Below are 19,759 nucleotides of genomic sequence, written 5' to 3' on the forward strand. Positions count from 1 at the left end.
CTATTTTCAATGAGAAAACGTGGTGTGCATTTGTGTCATTCCTCCACGTAAAGTCCTGGTCACAAAAGCAAAGTTTGTGGTGCATAATAGCCATTTTCTATACTTAGGAATAACCAATTTAAAAATAACACTACCCAGGGACAAAAATCGTGTTACATCGTGCAATCAGTGACAAGGAGATAGCGAGATGGACAAAGCCAGAGAGGTACAGAGCGATACAGAGAGAGACAGAGACGTCCATGCATACGATGGTGCACGTCCCACATTATAGTTCGAGATATCAATCTCACAGCAGAGGTCGCAACCGGGTACCCGATACCCGTACCCTACCCGATACCCGGCTACCCGTACCCGTACGGGTAGGCCGTGAGTCACTGGTGAGTCACCGTTTGTCACTCATTTCCCAACGTCTTGTCTCTTCTCACAATTCAAGTTCCTAGAATCAACCCACCCGCGCCTGCAACATGGCTTCATCCCAGAGGTCGCAATCGGGTACCCGATACCCGTACCCTACACGATACCCGGCCAGATACGGGTAGGGTACGGGTACGGCCGGGTACGGGTACCCGTTTGCGACCCTGGTGCGGCCGGGTACGGGTACGGGTAAGGAATCAAAACCCGTTTGCGACCTCTGTTTCACAGGCAAGTGGTCAGGGGCTATCAGGAGGGTCACTCACCATGGGCTCGGCCATGATGATGCTGATCTTGCGCTCGGCATGTTGGGTGAACTCGGCAAAGAGACTCTTGAGGACAAACTCCCCGGGCTTGACGCTGGGGTCAACCCCCACGGGCACCGCCATCGCCGCCATCATCGCGTTCATCGTCCACCACCTCGTTGTTCTCCTCGTCGCCGCCGCTGCTGCTGGTTCTGTAGCCCCAGCGGCTGCGGCTGATGCGCTCGCCGCTGCTGCTGTGCCGTCGTCACGTCCGGGACTCCGCGGGGGACGTCGAAGGCTCCGTCTGGGAGTGGCCGCTCCGGCGGAAGCAGCGCTCGAAGAACTGCCGGAGGCTGCGGAGAGAAAGCGATTTAACGTCGTTGTTGTGATTGTTGTTGTTGTTGTCGTTGTTGTTGACTTCACCGAAAGAACCAAAGAGGATGTTCTTCTTGCTTCTTTCGGTAAAGTCACGTGGAAGGGAAATGATAAAATAATAAAAATATTAAACAATAAAATACAAGGTTTTTTCGGTAAAGTCACGTAGGTAAAAACATTATAACTAATAAAAGTAAAATAACATAAAAATCACGACGTTTCGGAGGCAACACAAGCTTCCGTCTTCAGGTGGAACCGTCACAGCACGATAGCTGTATCAAGTGATACTTTTATTAATTTTAATGTTTTTTACCTACGTGACTTTACCGAAAAAACCTAAGAATATGAATCCTTGCAGTCACGAAAGCTTCAAATCTAGAATAAAATACAATTCTCACGACGTTTCGGCCACGACGCAAGCAGCCGTCCTCAGGTGAAGAACAGGGCTGTCGGAAAGACAGCGTCTGAATGACCATTCAGACGCTGTCTTTCCGACAGACCTGTTGTTATTATTGATCGCCGAGACTCAGGACCCCCTTTCCGACAGACCTGTTCTCCACCTGAGGAAGGCTTCTTTGCGTCGTGGCCGAAACGTCGTGAGAATTATTTTATTATGTTTTATTTTTATTATTTTATTATTTCCCTTCTACGTGGTGACTTTACCGAAAGAACCAAAAAGATGAATCCCTGCAGTCACGAAAGACAACCTACTCACGCCGGCTTGTGCCCGCCCTCACAGTCGGGCATATTTGCGGAATACACCACGCCGCCGTTGACCCTGCAGGCCATTGACCGAGCAACCCAACGTTCCCACCAGCTCCCTCCGCAGGACAATGTGTTTTCTGCGTTGTTGTCGATGTATTTCAACGCGGCGCTGAGGACCGTAATCGTTCCGCGGGATCTCGCCTTTCTTACCGGACGTTCGCATAATCCGGGGAGAACACGGCCACAGTCGGCGAATGAATGGGAACGCCTCACCCCGCTACGTCAACACCGTACCAGCCCGCGGGTCACTCAAGTTGCACATTACGCCAGACGTAAACCTGACTCCTCGGCTGCCACCCCTGGAACCGTGTCAACAAAAAATGAACCGGTAAAAACAAAGTTTTTCACTATAAATCCTTTATATGCGTGGCGGCTAGAGTCCTCTCGTCCTCTGGCTTGAGATGGCTGCCACCTATGGGTCAGATGATTGCCTGCCACCATTAGGCAAATTGGTAATTAAATATAATTTATTTTTTCCTAAAAAGTGTAAAATTTAGGAAAAAAAATTTTCACGAAAATAAATTGTCACGCACAACGAGTCTGTGTGCAAAATGTCAGCTCGATTGGATCACGGGAAGTGGGTTAAAAAACGACCGAAAGATTTGCACGGTCGTAAGCGCGCAAGCAAGCAAGCAAGTGCACTTAATATAAAGGATTTAAAAACGAGCATAACCTCGTGAAAAACGAGAACCGGCATTGTCCGTTGATTTATTTCTCCATTTACATTCTCCACAAGGACGACGATCGGCGAATCGTTATTTTTGAGTCACGCGTTCAACTAAACTAAACTACTTTTTAATTTTAAATCCTTTATATTAAGTTCACTTGCTTGCTTGCTTGCGCACTTACGACCGTGCAAATCTTTCGGTCGTTTTTTAACCCACTTCCCGTGATCCAATCGAGCTGACATTTTGCACACAGACTCGTTGTGCGTGACAATTTATCTTCGTGAAAAAATTTTTGCAAAATTTTGCACTTTTTAGGATTTTTTTTTTTCATATTTAATTTAAAATACCAATGTGATGAAAATGAAACTCTTACTCAAGAAAAAACAGAAATGAATAATAAAATAAAACCAATGCCACGCATATAAAGGATTTATAGTGAAAAACATTGTTTCTACGGGTTAATTTTTACCAGGTAAGGCCCCGCTGAGGTACGTAGCTGTTTTTCCGTAGCGACATGGCTATCACGAATGATAGCCGGACGAAGTGGGTTATCACATCGCGTGGAAACGTATAGCAGCAGACAAATACACTGAACGCGTCGATTCTAAATGTGGACGGGGAAAAACCGTAAAGGCCCGGAGAAAAATCCACGCGACCACGGGGAAAGAGAGAGAGACACGCAAACTTCAAATATACAGCAGCAGGCGTCAGGGTTGGGGTCGAACCCACGACCTCCTGTACACCAGGCGAGGTAGTTAACATCTCACCACAGAGAGAGAGAGACACGCAAACTTCAAATATACAGCAGCAGGCGTCAGGGTTGGGGTCGAACACTCGACCTCCTGTATACCAGGCGAGGTAGTTAACATCTCACCACCACGGCACCCACTATAAGAGAAGGTGGGGGGGCGGGGGGTGTTCCTTGCGGATACAGATCTGACGGAAACGAGCAACACGAGTAGGAAACACGGACCTAGTGTAACTTAGAGACTCGCAATAATAATGATGATGATGATGATGTCAAACTAACGGTGCCGCACAAGAGAGGGGACCACACAGAAGAGCTGGGTGGCATCGTCCACGCTACCAGCATTTGCCCAAACTCTGCGGCCCTCTGTATATTAAAAACCCTTTCACCGTTTGCGAGATGTTGCAAGTTTTTGGGCGGTGTGGGTGTTGTCCCGTTCACCGCCGAATCTCGGCGTAGCAGCGCCGTTGATTTTTTAAAGACGTCGTTACTCGCCGCAGAGAACCGTAGAGACGCGACCACCGCCACTCTACGATAGCCGGCGCCGAAACTGTGCCACGCGCTCTCCTCTCTCTCGTTCATACAGCTCTGTGGGAGACTCGGGTAGGTCTTCGATCGGATAAAAATAAAACATAATAAAATAATTCTAACGACGTTTCGGCCACAACGCAAGCAGCCGTCCTCAGGTGAAGAACAGGGCTGTCGGAAAGACAGCGTCTGAATGACCATTCAAACGCTGTCTTTCTGACAGACCTGTTGTTATTATTGATCGCCGAGACTCAGGACCCCCTTTCCGACAGACCTGTTCTCCACCTGAGGAAGGCTTCTTTGCGTCGTGGCCGAAACGTCGTGAGAATTATTTTATTATGTTTTATTTTTATTATTTTATTATTTCCCTTCTACGTGGTGACTTTACCGAAAGAACCAAAAAGATGAATCCCTGCAGTCACGAAAGAAGCTTTAAATCGAAAGACACCGTACTTGTATTTAAGGGCTTGACTCTTGGATTTTTCCTCACTTGATGCAGTCAATTTTTGCTGTGACCGTCCCTCCTGATGACGGAGACTTGTGTTGCCTCCGAAACGTCGTGATTTATTTTTTGATTTTATTTCCATTATTACTTTTATTAACTTCTAATTTTATTTTTTACCTACGTGACTTTACCGGAAAAAAACCTGAGATTAGCTGAAAAGTTATTAATTGGGGCCTTACCTGTTAAAATTAAAGAGAGTTTAATTCTTTTTTTAGTCACCACTGTGCTAGGCTGCTGCCACCTCTGGATTGTAAAGTTTATCTTGCACTGGGGAAGCAAGCGTGCACACACACACAAGATAAAGGCTCGCTTTTTGGGCTGGTTGGCAGCTTGTAAAAACCTGAAATTCCAGAATATTTTTTTTGCTGCTGCTGCTGCCGGAATCCAGATTCCTCGTCCAGGACCCAACAAAGCAAAGAAGACAGAGACAAAGATCCCCCGTGTAGCCTTGAACAGACTGTAGGGGCAAGTGCTGTTAGCGAGTAGCACCTATGAAGGCCGGAACGGTACACTCTTTCGTGGCCATATTTACACACCGCGTTTGAGGCTGAGTCGACCTAGGGGAGGCCCAGGACCGGTTCAGATATTCGTCGCCGGTGTTGGCCGCGAGCGGCTTGCCGCGTTCGTAGCGCTAACCGCTGCACCACCACTCCACCAAAGACAAAGATCCCCCGTATAGCCTTAACAGACTGCAGGGTCAAGTGCTGTTAGCGAGCGCCTAACACACAGACAAAGATCACCCATATAGCCTTGACAAACTGCAGGGGCAAGTGCTGTTAGCGCGCGCCTAACACACAGACAAAGATCTCCCGTATAGCCTTGACAAACTGCAGGGGCAAGTGCTGTTAGCGAGCACCTAACACACAGACAAAGAACACCCGTATAGCCTTAACAGGCTGCAGGGGCAAGTGCTGTTAGCGCGCGCCTAACACACAGACAAAGATCACCCGTATAGCCTTGACAGACTGCAGGGGCAAGTGCTGTTTGCGAGCGCCTAACACACAGACAAAGATCCCCCGTATAGCCTTGACAGACTGCAGGGGCAAGTGCTGTTAGCGAGCACCTAACACACATACAAAGATCCCCCGTATAGCCTTAACAGGCTGCAGGGGCAAGTGCTGTTAGCGAGCGCCTAACACAGACAAAGATCCCCCGTATAGCCTTGACAGACTGCAGGGTCAAGTGCTGTTAGCGCGCAACTAACACACAGACAAAGATCCCCCGTATAGCCTTGACAGACTGCAGGGGCAAGTGCTGTTAGCGAGCGCCTAACACACAGACAAAGATCCCCCGTATAGCCTTGACAGACTGCAGGGGCAAGTGCTGTTAGCGAGCACCTAACACACAGACAAAGATCCCCCGTATAGCCTTAACAGACTGCAGGGGCAAGTGCTGTTAGCAAACGCGCCTAACACACAGACAAAGATCCCCCATATAGCCTTGACAGACTGCAGGGGAAAGTGCTGTTAGCGAGCGCCTAACACACAGACAAAGATCCCCCGTATAGCCTTAACCGACTGCAGGGGCAAGTGCTGTTTGCGAGCGCCTAACACACAGACAAAGATCCCCGTATAGCCTCAACAGACTGCAGGGGCAAGTGCTGTTAGCGAGCGCCTAACACACAGACAAAGATCCCCCGTATAGCCTCGACAGACTGCAGGGGCAAGTGCTGTTAGCGAGCACCTATGAAGGCCACTCCACCATCACCGTGTGCACACACAACCCTGGGAGGGAAGGGCAGGCTGGCGAGACGGGGCAATTCGTGCACGACCTTTGGACGCTCAAAACCGCTGGGAATGCACCACAATGATGACCTTCTGCAAAGAAAAAATGGGGGGGTGGCTTTTTTTGCGCGTGGTCCAAGTCAAACAGGGCTCAATGCATCAGTGACCATCGTCACTGATCTATCCGCTGCTGGCTGAAGGCCTTGACCTCCTGCATACAGGGCGAGGTGGTTAACATTTCGCCAGCCACCGCCCCCCCCCCCACCCTCCACTCGCATGTTTGATTTAGAAAAAATTAACCCGTAAAAACAAAGTTTTTCACTATAAATCCTTTATATGCATGGCATCGGTTTAATTTTATTATTAATTTCTGTTTTTCTTGAGTAAGAGTTTCATTTTTATCACATTGGTATTTGAAATTAAATATAAAAAAAAACATTTCCAAAAAAGTGGAAAATTTTGGAAAAAAAATGTTTTCACGAAAATAAATTGTCACGCACAACGAGTCTGTGTGCAAAATGTCAGCTCGATTGGATCACGGGAAGTGGGTTAAAAAAACGACCGAAAGATTTGCACGGTCGTAAGCGCGCAAGCAAGCAAGCAAGTGAACTTAATATAAAGGATTTAAAAAGTGGAGGCATGGCCCCTCCTGCAATAGAGCCCGAACAACTGAGGATGACTTCCCTAGAAGAGTAATAAATTAATGAAACATTTTAGACGTGTTAATATTTATTGTGCGTGTGACATCGGGTACCCTAAGCCACCAACTGCGTCATGTCTGCACGTACGTATGTATGTAGAACTTCTTTTGCACCGTACGTAGCCAACAGCGCTAATCTGTGGGTCTCTGTGTGTGTGTGTTGAACTTCTTTTGCACCATACGTAGCCAACAGCGCTAATCTGTGGGTCTCTGTGTGTGTGTTGAACTTCTTTCGCACCATACGTAGCCAACAGTGCTAATCTGTGGGTCTCTGTGTGTGTGTTGAACTTCTTTCGCACCATACGTAACTAGCAGTGCTAATCTGTGGGTCTCTGTGTGTGTGTAGAACTTCTTTTGCACCATACGTAACTAGCAGTGCTAATCTGTGGGTCTCTGTGTGTGTGTGTATGTAGAACTTCTTTTGCACCATACATAGCTAACAGCGCTAATCTGTGGGTCTCTGTGTGTGTGTAGAACTTCTTTCGCACCATACATAACTAGCAGTGCTAATCTGTGGGTCTCTGTGTGTGTGTAGAACTTCTTTTGCACCATACATAACTAGCAGTGCTAATCTGGGGGTCTCTGTGTGTGTGTGTATGTAGAACTTCTTTTGCACCATACATAACTAGCAGTGCTAATCTGTGGGTCTCTGTGTGTGTGTGTATGTAGAACTTCTTTTGCACCATACATAACTAGCAGTGCTAATCTGTGGGTCTCTGTGTGTCTGCCTGGAACTTCTTTCGCACCGTACGTAGCCAACCGCGCTGATCGGAGGTGCGACCAAACGTACAAACCCCGTCCCGACCCCGGTTAGTCGAACCCGAGCCCTCAAGCGTCACCGCTGCATTGCCACGGGGCTGGCTGGCGGGGCGAGGGGGGGCGAGGGGGGGGAAAGCGTCATTTGATGTCGCTGCGTAACATTCACGGGCGAGTATAAAGCCGGCTTGTGAGAGATTTTTTTTTACGATCCGCACGAGAAAACCCTGTGGACGCACGCAACGGAGAACGACGGCCGGCGAACAATGTTCCGGCCTGTAAGCCCCCCCCCTCACCCCTCTCACGGTGGTGGCGGCACAACCACCAACCCCGACCTCTCCCCACACACCAGAGTTGACATCACCGGCTCTGAACCCTCCTCAAGGTGCCGGGGCTCGCCGGCTCGCCAGGGGAGTTGTGACTAAGCGGGGGGGGCAGCCGGGATTTACCAGCAAGATCGGGAACCAGGGCAGTCGTTCCCCCCACCCACCACCCCACACCGGGCGAATCGGGGTGACCGGCCCCGGGCCCCTCACTTTGGGGGGTGCGGGGCGAGGGGGGAGGGCGGTTGCCCGAGGCCCCCTAGCGCTTCAACGTCACGGAGTCAGATGAAATATTTTCCGCTTTGGTTTGAAGGCGCTGGTGGTGGTGGTTGTGGGGGGCACCCCCCCCCCCCCCCCGCCGGGTACGGGTGAGTAACCGTTTGTCACTCATTTCGGGTAGGGTACGGGTACCCGTTTGCGACCCTGGTGCGGCCGGGTACGGGTACGGGTAAGGAATCAAAACCCGTTTGCGACCTCTGGAACGCGGCCTTTTCATGGCGGGCGTCCGAAACCTGGCCTCGAACCCAGGCCTCACGGCACGGCCAACTCAGAGGCTCCATCGCGGCCAATTGTGTGTCCCCCTGAGCCCTCCTGCCAAACCCGAAGCCCCCCCCCCGTCCACCCCCCACCCCGCTCCTACCCTAACCGGCCCGCACCCCAACCCGGCTCTCATCACAAACAATGTTTACCTTCAACAACAAACAAAGATCCCCCGTGTATCCCACACAGGCTGTCGAGGCAAGTGCAGTCAGCAAGGGCAGCACGGTGCAGGAGAGGCTGGCCTGGCCAGTAACCGCTAATCGACCCATTAAAGACAAAGATCCCCTTAACGCATTGAGCGGAGATCAAACCCTGGCAGAGGTCGCAACCGGATACCCGATACCCGTACCCTACCCGATACCCGGCTACCCGTACCCGGCCGGGTACGGGTACCCATTTGCGACCCTGGTGCAGCCCGGTACGGGTAAGGAATCAAAACCCGTTTGCGACCTCTGAACCCTGGTCACCCGGATTCGTAGTGCAGCACGCTTACAGCTACACTAAACACCGTTCCCCATGTACAAAGATACAGATTCTCCCCCCGTATAGCCCGAACAGACTGTAGGGGCAAGTGCTGTTAGCGAGCGTCTATGAAGGCCGGCACGGCACACGAGGGGGTGGGTGGCCAGCACCACGCCAGACCGCACCAGGTACTCATTTGAGGCCGAGTCGACCTACGGGAGGCCCAGGACCGGTTCAGATATTTCGTCACCGGTGTTGGGCGCGAGCGGGAATCGAATTCAGGTCACCGGCTTCATTACGCAGCACCGTAACCCCTAACCGCTCCCACATATACAAAGACAAAGATCCCCCGTATAGCCTTAACAGACTGTAGGGGCAAGTGCTGTTAGCGAGCACCTATGAAGGCCGGCACGGCACACGAGGGGGTGGGTGGCCAGCACCACGCCCGGCCGCCTTTGTCTCCCTAGCGGCGATGTTTACACACCGCACCAGGTACTCATTTTAGGCTGAGTCGACCTAGGAAATCGTCACTGGTGTTGGTCGTGAGCGGGAATCGAACTCGGGTCGCCGGGTTCATTGCGCAGCGCGCTAACCGCTGCACTACCGCTCCCCGCTCCCATATACAAACACACACACACATGCACGTACACACACACCGAGCCAAATCCCCACCACCACCGCCACCCAAACTTCTCACCAAACAAGAACGATCGTGCCCTCCTGCTTTTCGCGGCAATGCCGGCGATACGGACATCATCCTTGCCGACGCCGGTGCCCTCATCAGTTGCCGCCACCGTCACCGCCGTGTTCAGGTTTGATGGGCAGCTCTCTCTGCGGCGTACGACTCCTTTGAGCTCCACGCTGGCCACGGGCTCCGGTTGCCCCGGGCCGTCCAGCGACCCGCCGAACCCCTTGGAGAAGAACACCCGCTTCACCGCGGCCATGCTGTCGCCAAATCGTCTTTCCCCGGTTTTTACTTTTTGTTTTATCACCGGATCGTCTTCGGATTCACAGTCTCGTTATCGCCTCTCTTGGGTTTTCGCCGGGTTTGCCGTTGCTCGGCATTCCTTTCCAGCTCTCCGCTCCGCTCTCTCCCTCCCTCGCTCGCTCACTCACTCCCCCTCTACCCTGACGATGACGGTAAAAATTCCAGCGGGCCAAGATCTGGCCAACAATTCGGGCGACGCTTTCGCCCCAAAGCGAGAACGCGTGCCGCTATAAGCCACCTTTCGGAGGAGACGCTGCCAAATTTTTCGGCTCGCTCCGAGCCAAGCTCCCACGGGGAAGACTGCAAAGCCGGTTGGCGACGATTAATATCCTTCTTCTTCTTGATTGTTGTTGTTGTTGGTGGTGGTGGTGGTGAAAGTTTTGTTGGGCTGACAGGAAGCCATGCGGCCACGCGACCAGCCGCCCCAGCAAACTTTCTCCCGTTGCCAAAGGGAGGCTTTTCATCCAAGCATGTGCCACTAGCCGGGTGCTACCACTACGAGCGTTGTAAGAAGGGTTTTTTTTCCCCCAAACACTGTGTGGAGCGGGGGGCGGGGGGGTGGAAAAGTGGTTCGTGCCACTTTCCAAAACTTCGTAGGGGTGTTGGGGTTGACATTCCGGATGATGCGTGTGATTTACAAGACTATGTTGAATCATCTCTAAAGAATAAATGTTCGTGGCTGAAATACATTTTTTTGTATTTTACTTGTTTTTTACTTGTTTTCAACATTGTGTGGGGCGGGGGAGGATGGAAAAGTGGTTCGTGCCACTTTCCAAAACTTCGTAGGGGTGTTGGGGTTGACATTCCGGATGAATGTGGTGATGCGTGTGATTTACAAGGCTATGTTGAATCTTATCTAAAGAATAAATGTTCGTGGCTAAATTTTTTTTATTTTACTTGTTTTTAACGCAACTAAGTAGCAGGTGCAGTCAAGGTCAAAGCGAGTTCCTGCTTAAACGTGAGCTGTTGAGACATGGGTGCTCTGCGCAGGCCTCAGCCAGTGGTGGAAATTCCACATTTCTATGACAGGATGATGGGTCGGGCCAGACCAGTTAGGGGAGTCCTGTCACTTATGATTGCAAGTTGTTGCGAGTCAGTGGCTGCTTTGGTGTTAAAACATGGTGCTCTATTTTTAGGATAGTGTGTTTATAATATAAATTTACGTAGATATCCACATTCATTTAATATTTTTCTTCCGCAGTTTTTATTGAAAATGCAATATTTGATATCTCAAAAACCTGACGTGATAGACAAAAACTGATACCAGATTTGGAATCAGTACCTTATGCCAGAAAAAGTGTGTTGACCCTTTGATGCTGCTAATCCTGCATAATGCACGGGCATAATATGACTTTGAAACCCCCCCCGCCCACCTCCTACGCATTTCACAAGTAGTACTAATCACATACCTGCATTTCCCATAAATATGCTAAATTCCTCTTGAAATGCAAATTATTTTGTCAAGGCGCTCTTCCCCCTCCAACCCAGCAGCTTAAATATACGCTCCAAGCCTGGTGGTGTTTCATTCAGACGCTGTCTTTCCGACAGACCTGTTCTTCACCTGAGGGACGGCTGCTTGCGTTGTGGCCGAAACGTCGTGAGAGTTGTATTTTATTAAGTTTAATTTTTATTATTTTATTATTTCCCTTCCACGTGACTTTACCGAGAGAACCATGAAGTTGAATAAAATCGTTATCCATGCCTTCTTTTGCCTTATTTTCCCCGCTGCTGTGCGTTCCCCGTTTCCCGATTGTGCAAATGATTGCCCAAGGAGAGCTCGAAAATCTTTCCCAATATTCGCCGATTTCCAAACAAACCCACCGCCCCCCACCGCCACCACCACCGCCCCCTCTCTTCTGCTGCTTGCAGAAAACAACAGTCGGAGGGAGCGATCTCCTGCCGCGCAACAGAGCTACTCAAGGCACCGGTTGCCCATTAACAGCTCTGACTGGGCCAGAGGTGGAAACTCCACATTCTCATGACTAAGGGGGCGGGCAAGTCTATCCGTAGGATAACTGCTTAACACGTAGGAGGCTTTCGCGACCAATATCACCCATAAGAGGTTTTTTGGGGGGTTAGATCGTGTAAGAATATACATGTGTCGTTAAAACCCGCCACCACCCGACACAGCCAACTTGTAAGGGTTGTCACTAGTACAGCACTAGTGTATACTATAGTGTATAGTGTAGTGTATAGTGTAGTGTATAGTAGTGTATAGTGTAGTGTAGTAGTGTATAGTAGTGTCGTAGTGTATAGTGTAGTAGTGTATAGCGTAGTAGTGTAGTGTATAGTAGTGTATAGTGTAGTAGTATAGTGTATAGTGTAGTGTATAGTGTAGTGTATAGTGTAGTGTATAGTGTAGTATACTAGTACAGCACACCATTGTGTTGGAGATTGTAAATGTTGTGGCTTGGCTCTCCGACACACCGGCGTGCTGTACTAGTATACTACACTATGTATGAATGTATGTGCATCTATGCGAGTCTATGCATCTCTATAAATCTATGGGAGCTTATGTGAGTCTATGGGTCTCTGTATGAATGTATGTGCATCTATGCGAGTCTATGCATCTCTATAAATCTATGGGAGCTTATGTGAGTCTATGGGTCTCTGTATGAATGTATGTGCATCTATGCGAGTCTATGCATCTCTATAAATCTATGGGAGCTTATGTGAGTCTATGGGTCTCTGTATGAATGTATGTGCATCTATGTGAGTCTATGCATCTCTACACATCTATGGGAGCTTATGTGAGTCTACGGGTCTCTGTATGAATGTATGTGCATCTATGTGAGTCTATGCATCTCTACACATCTATGGGAGCTTATGTGAGTCTACGGGTCTCTGTATGAATGTATGTGCATCTATGTGAGTCTATGCATCTCTATAAATCTATGGGAGCTTATGTGAGTCTATGGGTCTCTGTGTGAATGTATGTGCATCTATGTGAGTCTATGCATCTCTATAAATCTATGGGAGCTTATGTGAGTCTATGGGTCTCTGTATGAATGTATGTGCATCTATGTGAGTCTATGCATCTCTATAAATCTATGGGAGCGTATGTGAGTCTATGGGTCTCTGTATGAATGTATGTGCATCTATGTGAGTCTATGCATCTCTATAAATCTATGGGAGCTTATGTGAGTCTATGGGTCTCTGTATGAATGTATGTGCATCTATGTGAGTCTATGCATCTCTATAAATCTATGGGAGCTTATGTGAGTCTATGGGTCTCTGTATGAATGTATGTGCATCTATGTGAGTCTATGCATCTCTATCAATCTATGGGAGCTTATGTGAGTCTATGGGTCTCTGTGTGAATGTATGTGCATCTATGCGAGTCTATGCATCTCTACAAATCTATGGGAGCTTATGTGAGTCTATGGGTATCTGTATGAATGTATGTGCATCTATGTGAGTCTATGCATCTCTATAAATCTATGGGCATCTTTGAAAGTCTATGGATTATCTGTGTGGCAACACTCACAATAATCTATTAATAATCACGAACATTATTCAAATTACTCCTTCCATTCAATGTTCCCATCTTGTTTTCAGTTTCCACCCCTTCCTTCCACCGAACATTTCCTGGCTTTGCGTTGGAAAGGACGACCACACACGACCCGGCGTTGATGTCAAAGGGCGTCACGGTGGCTAGGAGATGTTAACTACCTCGCCCGGTATACAAGAAATCGTGGGTTCGATCCCGACGCCTGTATATTTAGATAATTGTTTTTTTACCCTTTTATCTGGCAACAAAACTGACACCTTTTTTGACAAGGAGTCATGTTTGCATTGACCACAATACCTGTGGTCGGAATGCAAACAAAAAAAACACAACTCTGATAATGTATGTGCACTGTCCTTGAAATTGATTGGTCCACACCCGAGACAGCTTTTCTTAGAGCCTAGTCTCACATGGTGTTGGACCAGATGACGCCAAAATACAGAGCGATACGATACCACAAACGACACCGATGATACGAATTTCCAACGATAATCAAATGCACCAAATGGTGATTATTGTTATAATTATAAAACTCAACTCTCCGTGGAGGAATCCCACGGGTTATAGGGAGGAGGGCTTTGTAGGGGCATCCAAGCACGCAAGAAAATGTGTGTACAGATTACGAAACACGAGAGTGGCTGTTACAATGCAAGGACGGCTACCCTGGGTGTAAGCCCTCGGCAAATGTTGACACTATCGTGTGCAAATACACAATGGGGGCCTTGGTGTGTGCAAGCGCGTGAGGATGTGTGTGTATATCTGTGTGTGTTTGTCTGTATGTATGTATGCGTGTGTATCTGTATGTGTAGGGGAGCTCACAACAACGAGCGGAGCGCCGGGTGGCTAAAGCACAGCAAGTTGGCACAGTAGGTGGCACAGGTGGTGCATCAGCCAGTCATCTCGGTCATCTCAGTCAGTCGACCCGTGGCACCTGCTGGGTCTGCCCCGTGACCTCCTGCCAGCGGGCGTTCGACACTTCACGTGGCCTCAAAGTGCACATGGCCTGGCACAAGCGTCGTGGTGACGTCACCGCCACTTAGTGGCGAATGGCGGTTGTTGTTGTTGTAGGGGAGCGGTGGTGTAGCGGTTAGCGCGCTGCGCTATGAACTCGGCGACCCGAGTTCGATTCCCGCTCACGGCCAACACCAACAGTGACGATTATCTGAACCGGTCCTGGGCCTCCCCTAGGTCGACTCAGCCTCAAATGAGTACCTGGTGCGGTGTGTAAACATCACCACTGGGGAGACAAAGGCGGTCGGGCGTGGTGCTGGCCACCCACCCCCTCGTGTACCGTTCCGGCCTTCATAGGTGCTGCTCGCTAACAGCACTTGCCCCTACAGTCTGTTAAGGCTATACGGGGGATCTTTGTCTTTGTAGGGGAGCAATAGTGTAGCGGTTAACACGCTGCGCCACGAACCTGGTGACCCGAGTTCGATTCCCGCTCACGGTAAACACCAGTGACGATTATCTGAACCGGTCCTGGGCCTCCCCTAAGTCGACTCAGCCTCATTAAAATGACAAAGGCGGCCAGGTGTGGTGCTGGCCACCCATCCCCTCGTGTGCCATGCCGGCCGTCATTGGTGCTACTCGCTAACAGCACTTGCCCCTACAGTTTATTAAGGCTATGGTGGGGTGGGAGGGATTTTGTCTTTGTGCGTGTGAGTAAAGTTTGTGTATTCTCTCCCTGTTCTGCATGGGTTTCCTCTGGAAAAGCCAGTTCCTTCCCATAGCTAAATCAAACACACGCTGCGACTGGTATTAAACCAATGATGCCAATGTTGTTGAAAATGCACCTGCTAATCACTCGATTGGGATCAAACACACAACACAATAACACACAGCAGCACAGAGGTCACAACTGGGTACCCGATACCCGTACCCTACCCGACCCTGGTGCGGCCGGGTACGGGTACGGGTAGGCCGTGAGTCACTGGTGAGTCACCGTTTGTCACTCATTTCCCAACGTCTTGTCTCTTCTCACAATTCAAGTTCCTAGAATCAACCCACCCGCGCCTGCAACATGGCTTCATCCCAGAGGTCGCAATCGGATACCCGTACCCTACCCGTACCCGGCCGGGTACGGGTAGGGCCGGGTATCGGGTACGGGTACCCGTTTGCGACCCTGGTGCGGCCGGGTACGGGTACGGGTAAGGAATCAAAACCTGTTTGCGACCTCTGCAGCAGCAGCAGCAGCATCGCCCCCCCCCCCTCCCCTACTGCGCAAACTTGGCAGGGCCCTCCCCTGAAGAATCTTGAGACTTGGTGAGGATTTCCTGGGTAAACGAGCGTGACAACAATAAGAACAAAACTAATTCTGGGTAATTCGGTCACAGGCTTCACCATGTACCCTACCTTACCCGGGCCCTGTGGGTACAGCACTCTACAAAACACACCGACGGCATCGACATCGGCGGATGATTTCAAGACTCCATCTCTGCCCTTGTGTTAGGGAGACCCCGTCTGTTTAAAACGCGGAACTGAATGGCAATCGGCTTGCTGCAGACTCGCACGCCGGCATGGATCCGTGGGGTTTTTGAGTGGGGCTTTTGAGTGGGGTTTCGAGTGAGTTTTTTAGTGGGGTTTTTTTAGTAGGTTTTGAGTGGGTTTTTGAGTGGGGTTTTGAGTGGGTTTTGAGTGTGGTTTTGAGTGGGGTTTTTGAGTGGGGTTTTTGAGTGGCGTTTTTGAGTGGGTTTTTGTGTGGGGTTTTGAGTGGGTTTTTGTGTGGGGTTTTGAGTGGGTTTACGTGGGTTTTTGCGTGGGGTTTTGCATGGGGTTTTGAGTGGGTTTTTGCGTGGGTTTGCGTGTGGGTTTTTGCATGGGTTTTTGAATGGGTTGGCTTGGCTTTACATGGCTTTACGTGGGTTTGCATAAGTTTGCGAGGGTTTTTGCGTGGGCTTTTTAGTGGGTTGGCGTAGGTTGGCGTGGCTTTTTCAGTGGGTTGACGTGGGTTGGCTTGGCTTTACGTGGGTTTGCATGAGTTTGCGTGGTTTTTTGAGTGGGTTGACATAGCTTTACGTAGATTTGCGTGGGTTTTTGAGTGACAAATCCCCCGTCTGATACGAGACAAATCTCCCGTCTGAGACGAGACGGACCCCCCGTCCGAGACAAGACAAATCCCCGGCGGTCCGCTTGGATTGCGTGGTCAACAACCACTACGCCACACACGGTGGCATGCGTAGCGCAGCATCGACAAGGCTCGATGATTGCAACTCACTTCTCTCCGGGACGTCTGCCAAAATCATTACCAAGCTGCAGCAACGTGTACGAAAATCTCGGGGCACGTGGTCGTGACGGGATACTGTTGCAAGACCCGACCGTGTCCGTCCGGTGCCCGTTGAGCTGCATTGGCTTCCGGTTGTCGAACGAATACATTGTTACAATGAACCGCACAATGCCTTGCAGATCTCGTCAAGGGGCGTAAAACGATCGTCACACGAACTCCGGTCGTTATCGCAGCAGCAGCTTTTGGTTTAGCCATCGAACAAAGACGGTTGTCACCGCATTGTCGTGCGGCCGTCTAGAACGCTCTTCCTTCCGATATTAGGACCACTCGCTCAACCGCTCGCTCACTCGCTCGCTCGCTCACTCGCTCGCTCAACCACTCGCTCGCTCAACCACTCGCTCGCTCAACCACTCGCTCGCTTCCCTGTCACGCTTCTGCCGTGAGAAACCACGAGTTTACCGTTGACGTGCGCCTCGCACATCGATTCCTCCCGCCGACGTTGACGACTCCCCGGTCGACGGGACACGGACCGGATAGTCGCACTGTGTCCAAACGTCACCACCACCACCACACTCCCAATTACACACTCGCTCACTGCTGCAGGTCACAACAATACCGCCACTCACTCACTCACTTACACTCAAAGGGTAAAGATCCCCCGGTATAGCCTACTTGCGTTGTGGCCGAAACGTCGTGAGAATAGTTTTATTATGTTTTATTTTTATTATTTTATTACTTCCCTTCTACGTGACTTTACCGAAAGAACCAAGAAGACTTAACAGAACTGTTGGGGCAAGCGCGCTGTTTGCGAGTAGCACCTGCTAAGGCCGGCACGGCACACGAGGGGGTGGGTGGCCAGCACCACCACGTCCCGCCGCCTTTGTCTCCCCAGTGGCGATGATTTTACAAACTGCAAAATCATCATCGGGCTAGGGGGGAGGCCTAGGACCGGCTCAAACATTCGCCACTGTTATTGATCGTGAACAGGGAATCGAACTCGGGTCGATGGGTTCTTGGCGCGGCTCTCTGCCGACCCGCTGCGTCGCCCCTATTCAATCGCTCGCACGCGCTCGCACTCTGCAGAACAGGCAGGGAAGAAGGCACAGACTCCACGGGAGAAAGGGAATTGAGCCCAGGCCCCAGGCCCCCTTCCTGCTGCAAGGCCTACGCGAGCATCACCACCATCACCACCACCCCGAGAGCCGCCACCAGCCCTGCCCCCCGTTAATTTGCACAACTCGGTCGGGACGCGGCCCCCCACACCGACCCCCGAGCCCCCCCCCCCCCCTACTCCCCAGAGGTCGCAACCGGGTACCCGATACCCGTACCCTACCCGATACCCGGCTACCCGTACCCGGCCGGGTATGGGTAGCCGTTTGCGACCCTGGTGCGGCCGGGTACGGGTAGGCCGTGAGTCACTGGTGAGTCACCGTTTGTCACTCATTTCCCAACGTCTTGTTTCTTCTCACAATTCAAGTTCCTAGAATCAATCCACCCGCGCCTGCAACGTGGCTTCATCCCAGAGGTCGCAATCGGGTACCCGATACCCATACCCTACCCGTACCCGGCCGGGTACGGGTAGGGTACGGGTACGACCGGGTACGGGTACCCGTTTGCAACCCTGGTGCGGCCGGGTACGGGTAAGGAATCAAAACCCGTTTGCGACCTCTGCTCCTCCCTCACATTAACGAGAGATGAGCTCACTGCTCCGTTGCCATGGTGCCCGTCGTACAGACAAGAGGTCGGTTTGTGGCAGAGCGTCGGCCCGGGATTAATTGTCCGAGCTTTTATTTCTGCGGTTGTGGTTATTTTTCTAGGGCGCGTCACGGTGGCGAGGAGATGTTAACTGCCTCGCCGGGTGTACAGGAGGTCGTGGGTTCGATCCTGACCCAGACGCCTGCTGCTGTATATTTGGAGTTTGCGTGTCTCTCTCTCTCCATAGTGAGATGTTAACTGCCTCGCCTGGTGTACAGGAGGTCGTGGGTTCGATCCTGACCCTGACGCCTGCTGCTGTATATTTGGAGTTTGTGTGTCTCCCTCTCTCCACAGTGAGATGTTAACTACCTCGCCTGGTCTACAGGAGGTCATGGGTTCGATCCCGACTCTGATGTCTGCTGTATATTTGGAGTTTGCGTGTCGCTCATCATCATCATGGTGGCTAGGAGATGTTAACTACCTCGCCTGGTGTACAGGAGGTCGTGGGTTTAACCCCGACCCTGACGATGCCTGCTGTATATTTGGAGTTTACTTGTCTCTCACTCATCATCATCACGGTGGCTAGGAGATGTTAACTACCTCGCCTGGTACACAGGAGGTCATGGGTTTAACCCCGACCCTGACGATGCCTGCTGTATATTTGGAGTTTGTGTGTCCCTCTCTTATCATCATCACTGGTGGCTAAGAGATGTTGACTACCTCGCCTGGTACACAGGAGGTCGTGGGTTCGATCCCGACCCTGACGATGCCTGCTGCTGTATATTTAGAGTTTGTGTCTCTCTCTCTCTCTCATCATCATCACGGTGGCTAGGAGATGTTAACTACCTCGCCTGGTATACAGGTCGTGGGTTTAATCCCGGAGGTAGCGGTGGATTCGATCCTGAGCCTGACACCTGCTGCATATTTGGAGTTTGCGCGCGTCTCTCCCCGTGGTCGCGTGGAATTTTCTCCGGGTCCTCTGGTTTTACCCTCCACTTTTAGGATCAACATTTTGCGCTTAGAGTATTTGCCTGCTATACATTTCCACGTGATGATGATGGTGATGAGCCACTTTGTTGAGCTATCGTTCGCGACAGCCAGGTCACTTCTGAAAAAGATCTATATAGCTCAGTAGAGCCTTACCTGGTAAAATAAAAAAAGTTCATGGTTTTAGTTCACACCATTGGTCAATCATTTGCCTGTAAAAAAATATGATCATTGTTTTTTTACCCTTTAATCTGGCAACAAAACTGATACCTTTTTTACGAGGAATCATGTTTGCATAGACCACAATACCTGCAGTCGTAATGCAAACAAAAAACACAACTCTGATAATGTATGCACTGTCCTTGAAGTTGATTGGTCCACACCCGAGACAGCTTTCCTTAGAGCCTAGTCTCACACGGTGTTGGACCAGATGACGCCAAAAGGCGCACACAACTCTGGTTTTAGTTCAGTTCATTTATTTTGTCACGTTCACCCGCATTGGAACTGAGGATCTCAGCATTGCCGGTTCAGCGTCTCTGACACGACCGTCATGAAGCCTCCGAGAGAGGGGAAGAGAAACCCGGACCCAGGGCTCGAACTCAGGGCCT

At 50.5% G+C, this 19,759-nt stretch overlaps 1 protein-coding gene and 1 long non-coding RNA gene across 4 annotated transcripts in view; one reads left to right on the forward strand and one right to left on the reverse strand.

Annotated features, from left to right (window-relative positions):
- Positions 1-10,251, reverse strand: part of LOC144741274 (protein furry homolog-like) — a gene marked incomplete at its 3' end in the record, with an annotated part of 31,450 nt that extends 21,199 nt beyond the window's left edge. Inside the window, exons 1-2 of the mRNA XM_078623863.1 lie at positions 9,448-10,251; positions 678-1,009 (exon numbers count right to left, since the gene is read on the reverse strand). Coding sequence (XP_078479989.1) covers positions 678-1,009; positions 9,448-9,694 — 579 coding nt within the window. The remainder of the gene's footprint in view (positions 1-677; positions 1,010-9,447) is intronic.
- Positions 10,252-11,572: 1,321 nt separating this feature from the next.
- Positions 11,573-14,927, forward strand: LOC144741273 (uncharacterized). 3 transcript variants are annotated; one of them, XR_013589952.1, is made up of 2 exons: positions 11,573-13,418; positions 14,056-14,927. It is a non-coding gene; the product is annotated as an uncharacterized LOC144741273 (long non-coding RNA). The 3 variants fall into 3 exon arrangements; XR_013589953.1 differs by having other exon boundaries at positions 11,573-11,697; positions 13,297-14,927; XR_013589951.1 differs by having other exon boundaries at positions 11,573-11,697.
- Positions 14,928-19,759: the final 4,832 nt, after the last annotated feature.

Source organism: Lampetra planeri, unplaced genomic scaffold (assembly GCF_965212315.1).
Source record: "Lampetra planeri unplaced genomic scaffold, kcLamPlan1.2.h2 scaffold_489, whole genome shotgun sequence".
Taxonomy (NCBI): domain Eukaryota; kingdom Metazoa; phylum Chordata; class Hyperoartia; order Petromyzontiformes; family Petromyzontidae; genus Lampetra; species Lampetra planeri.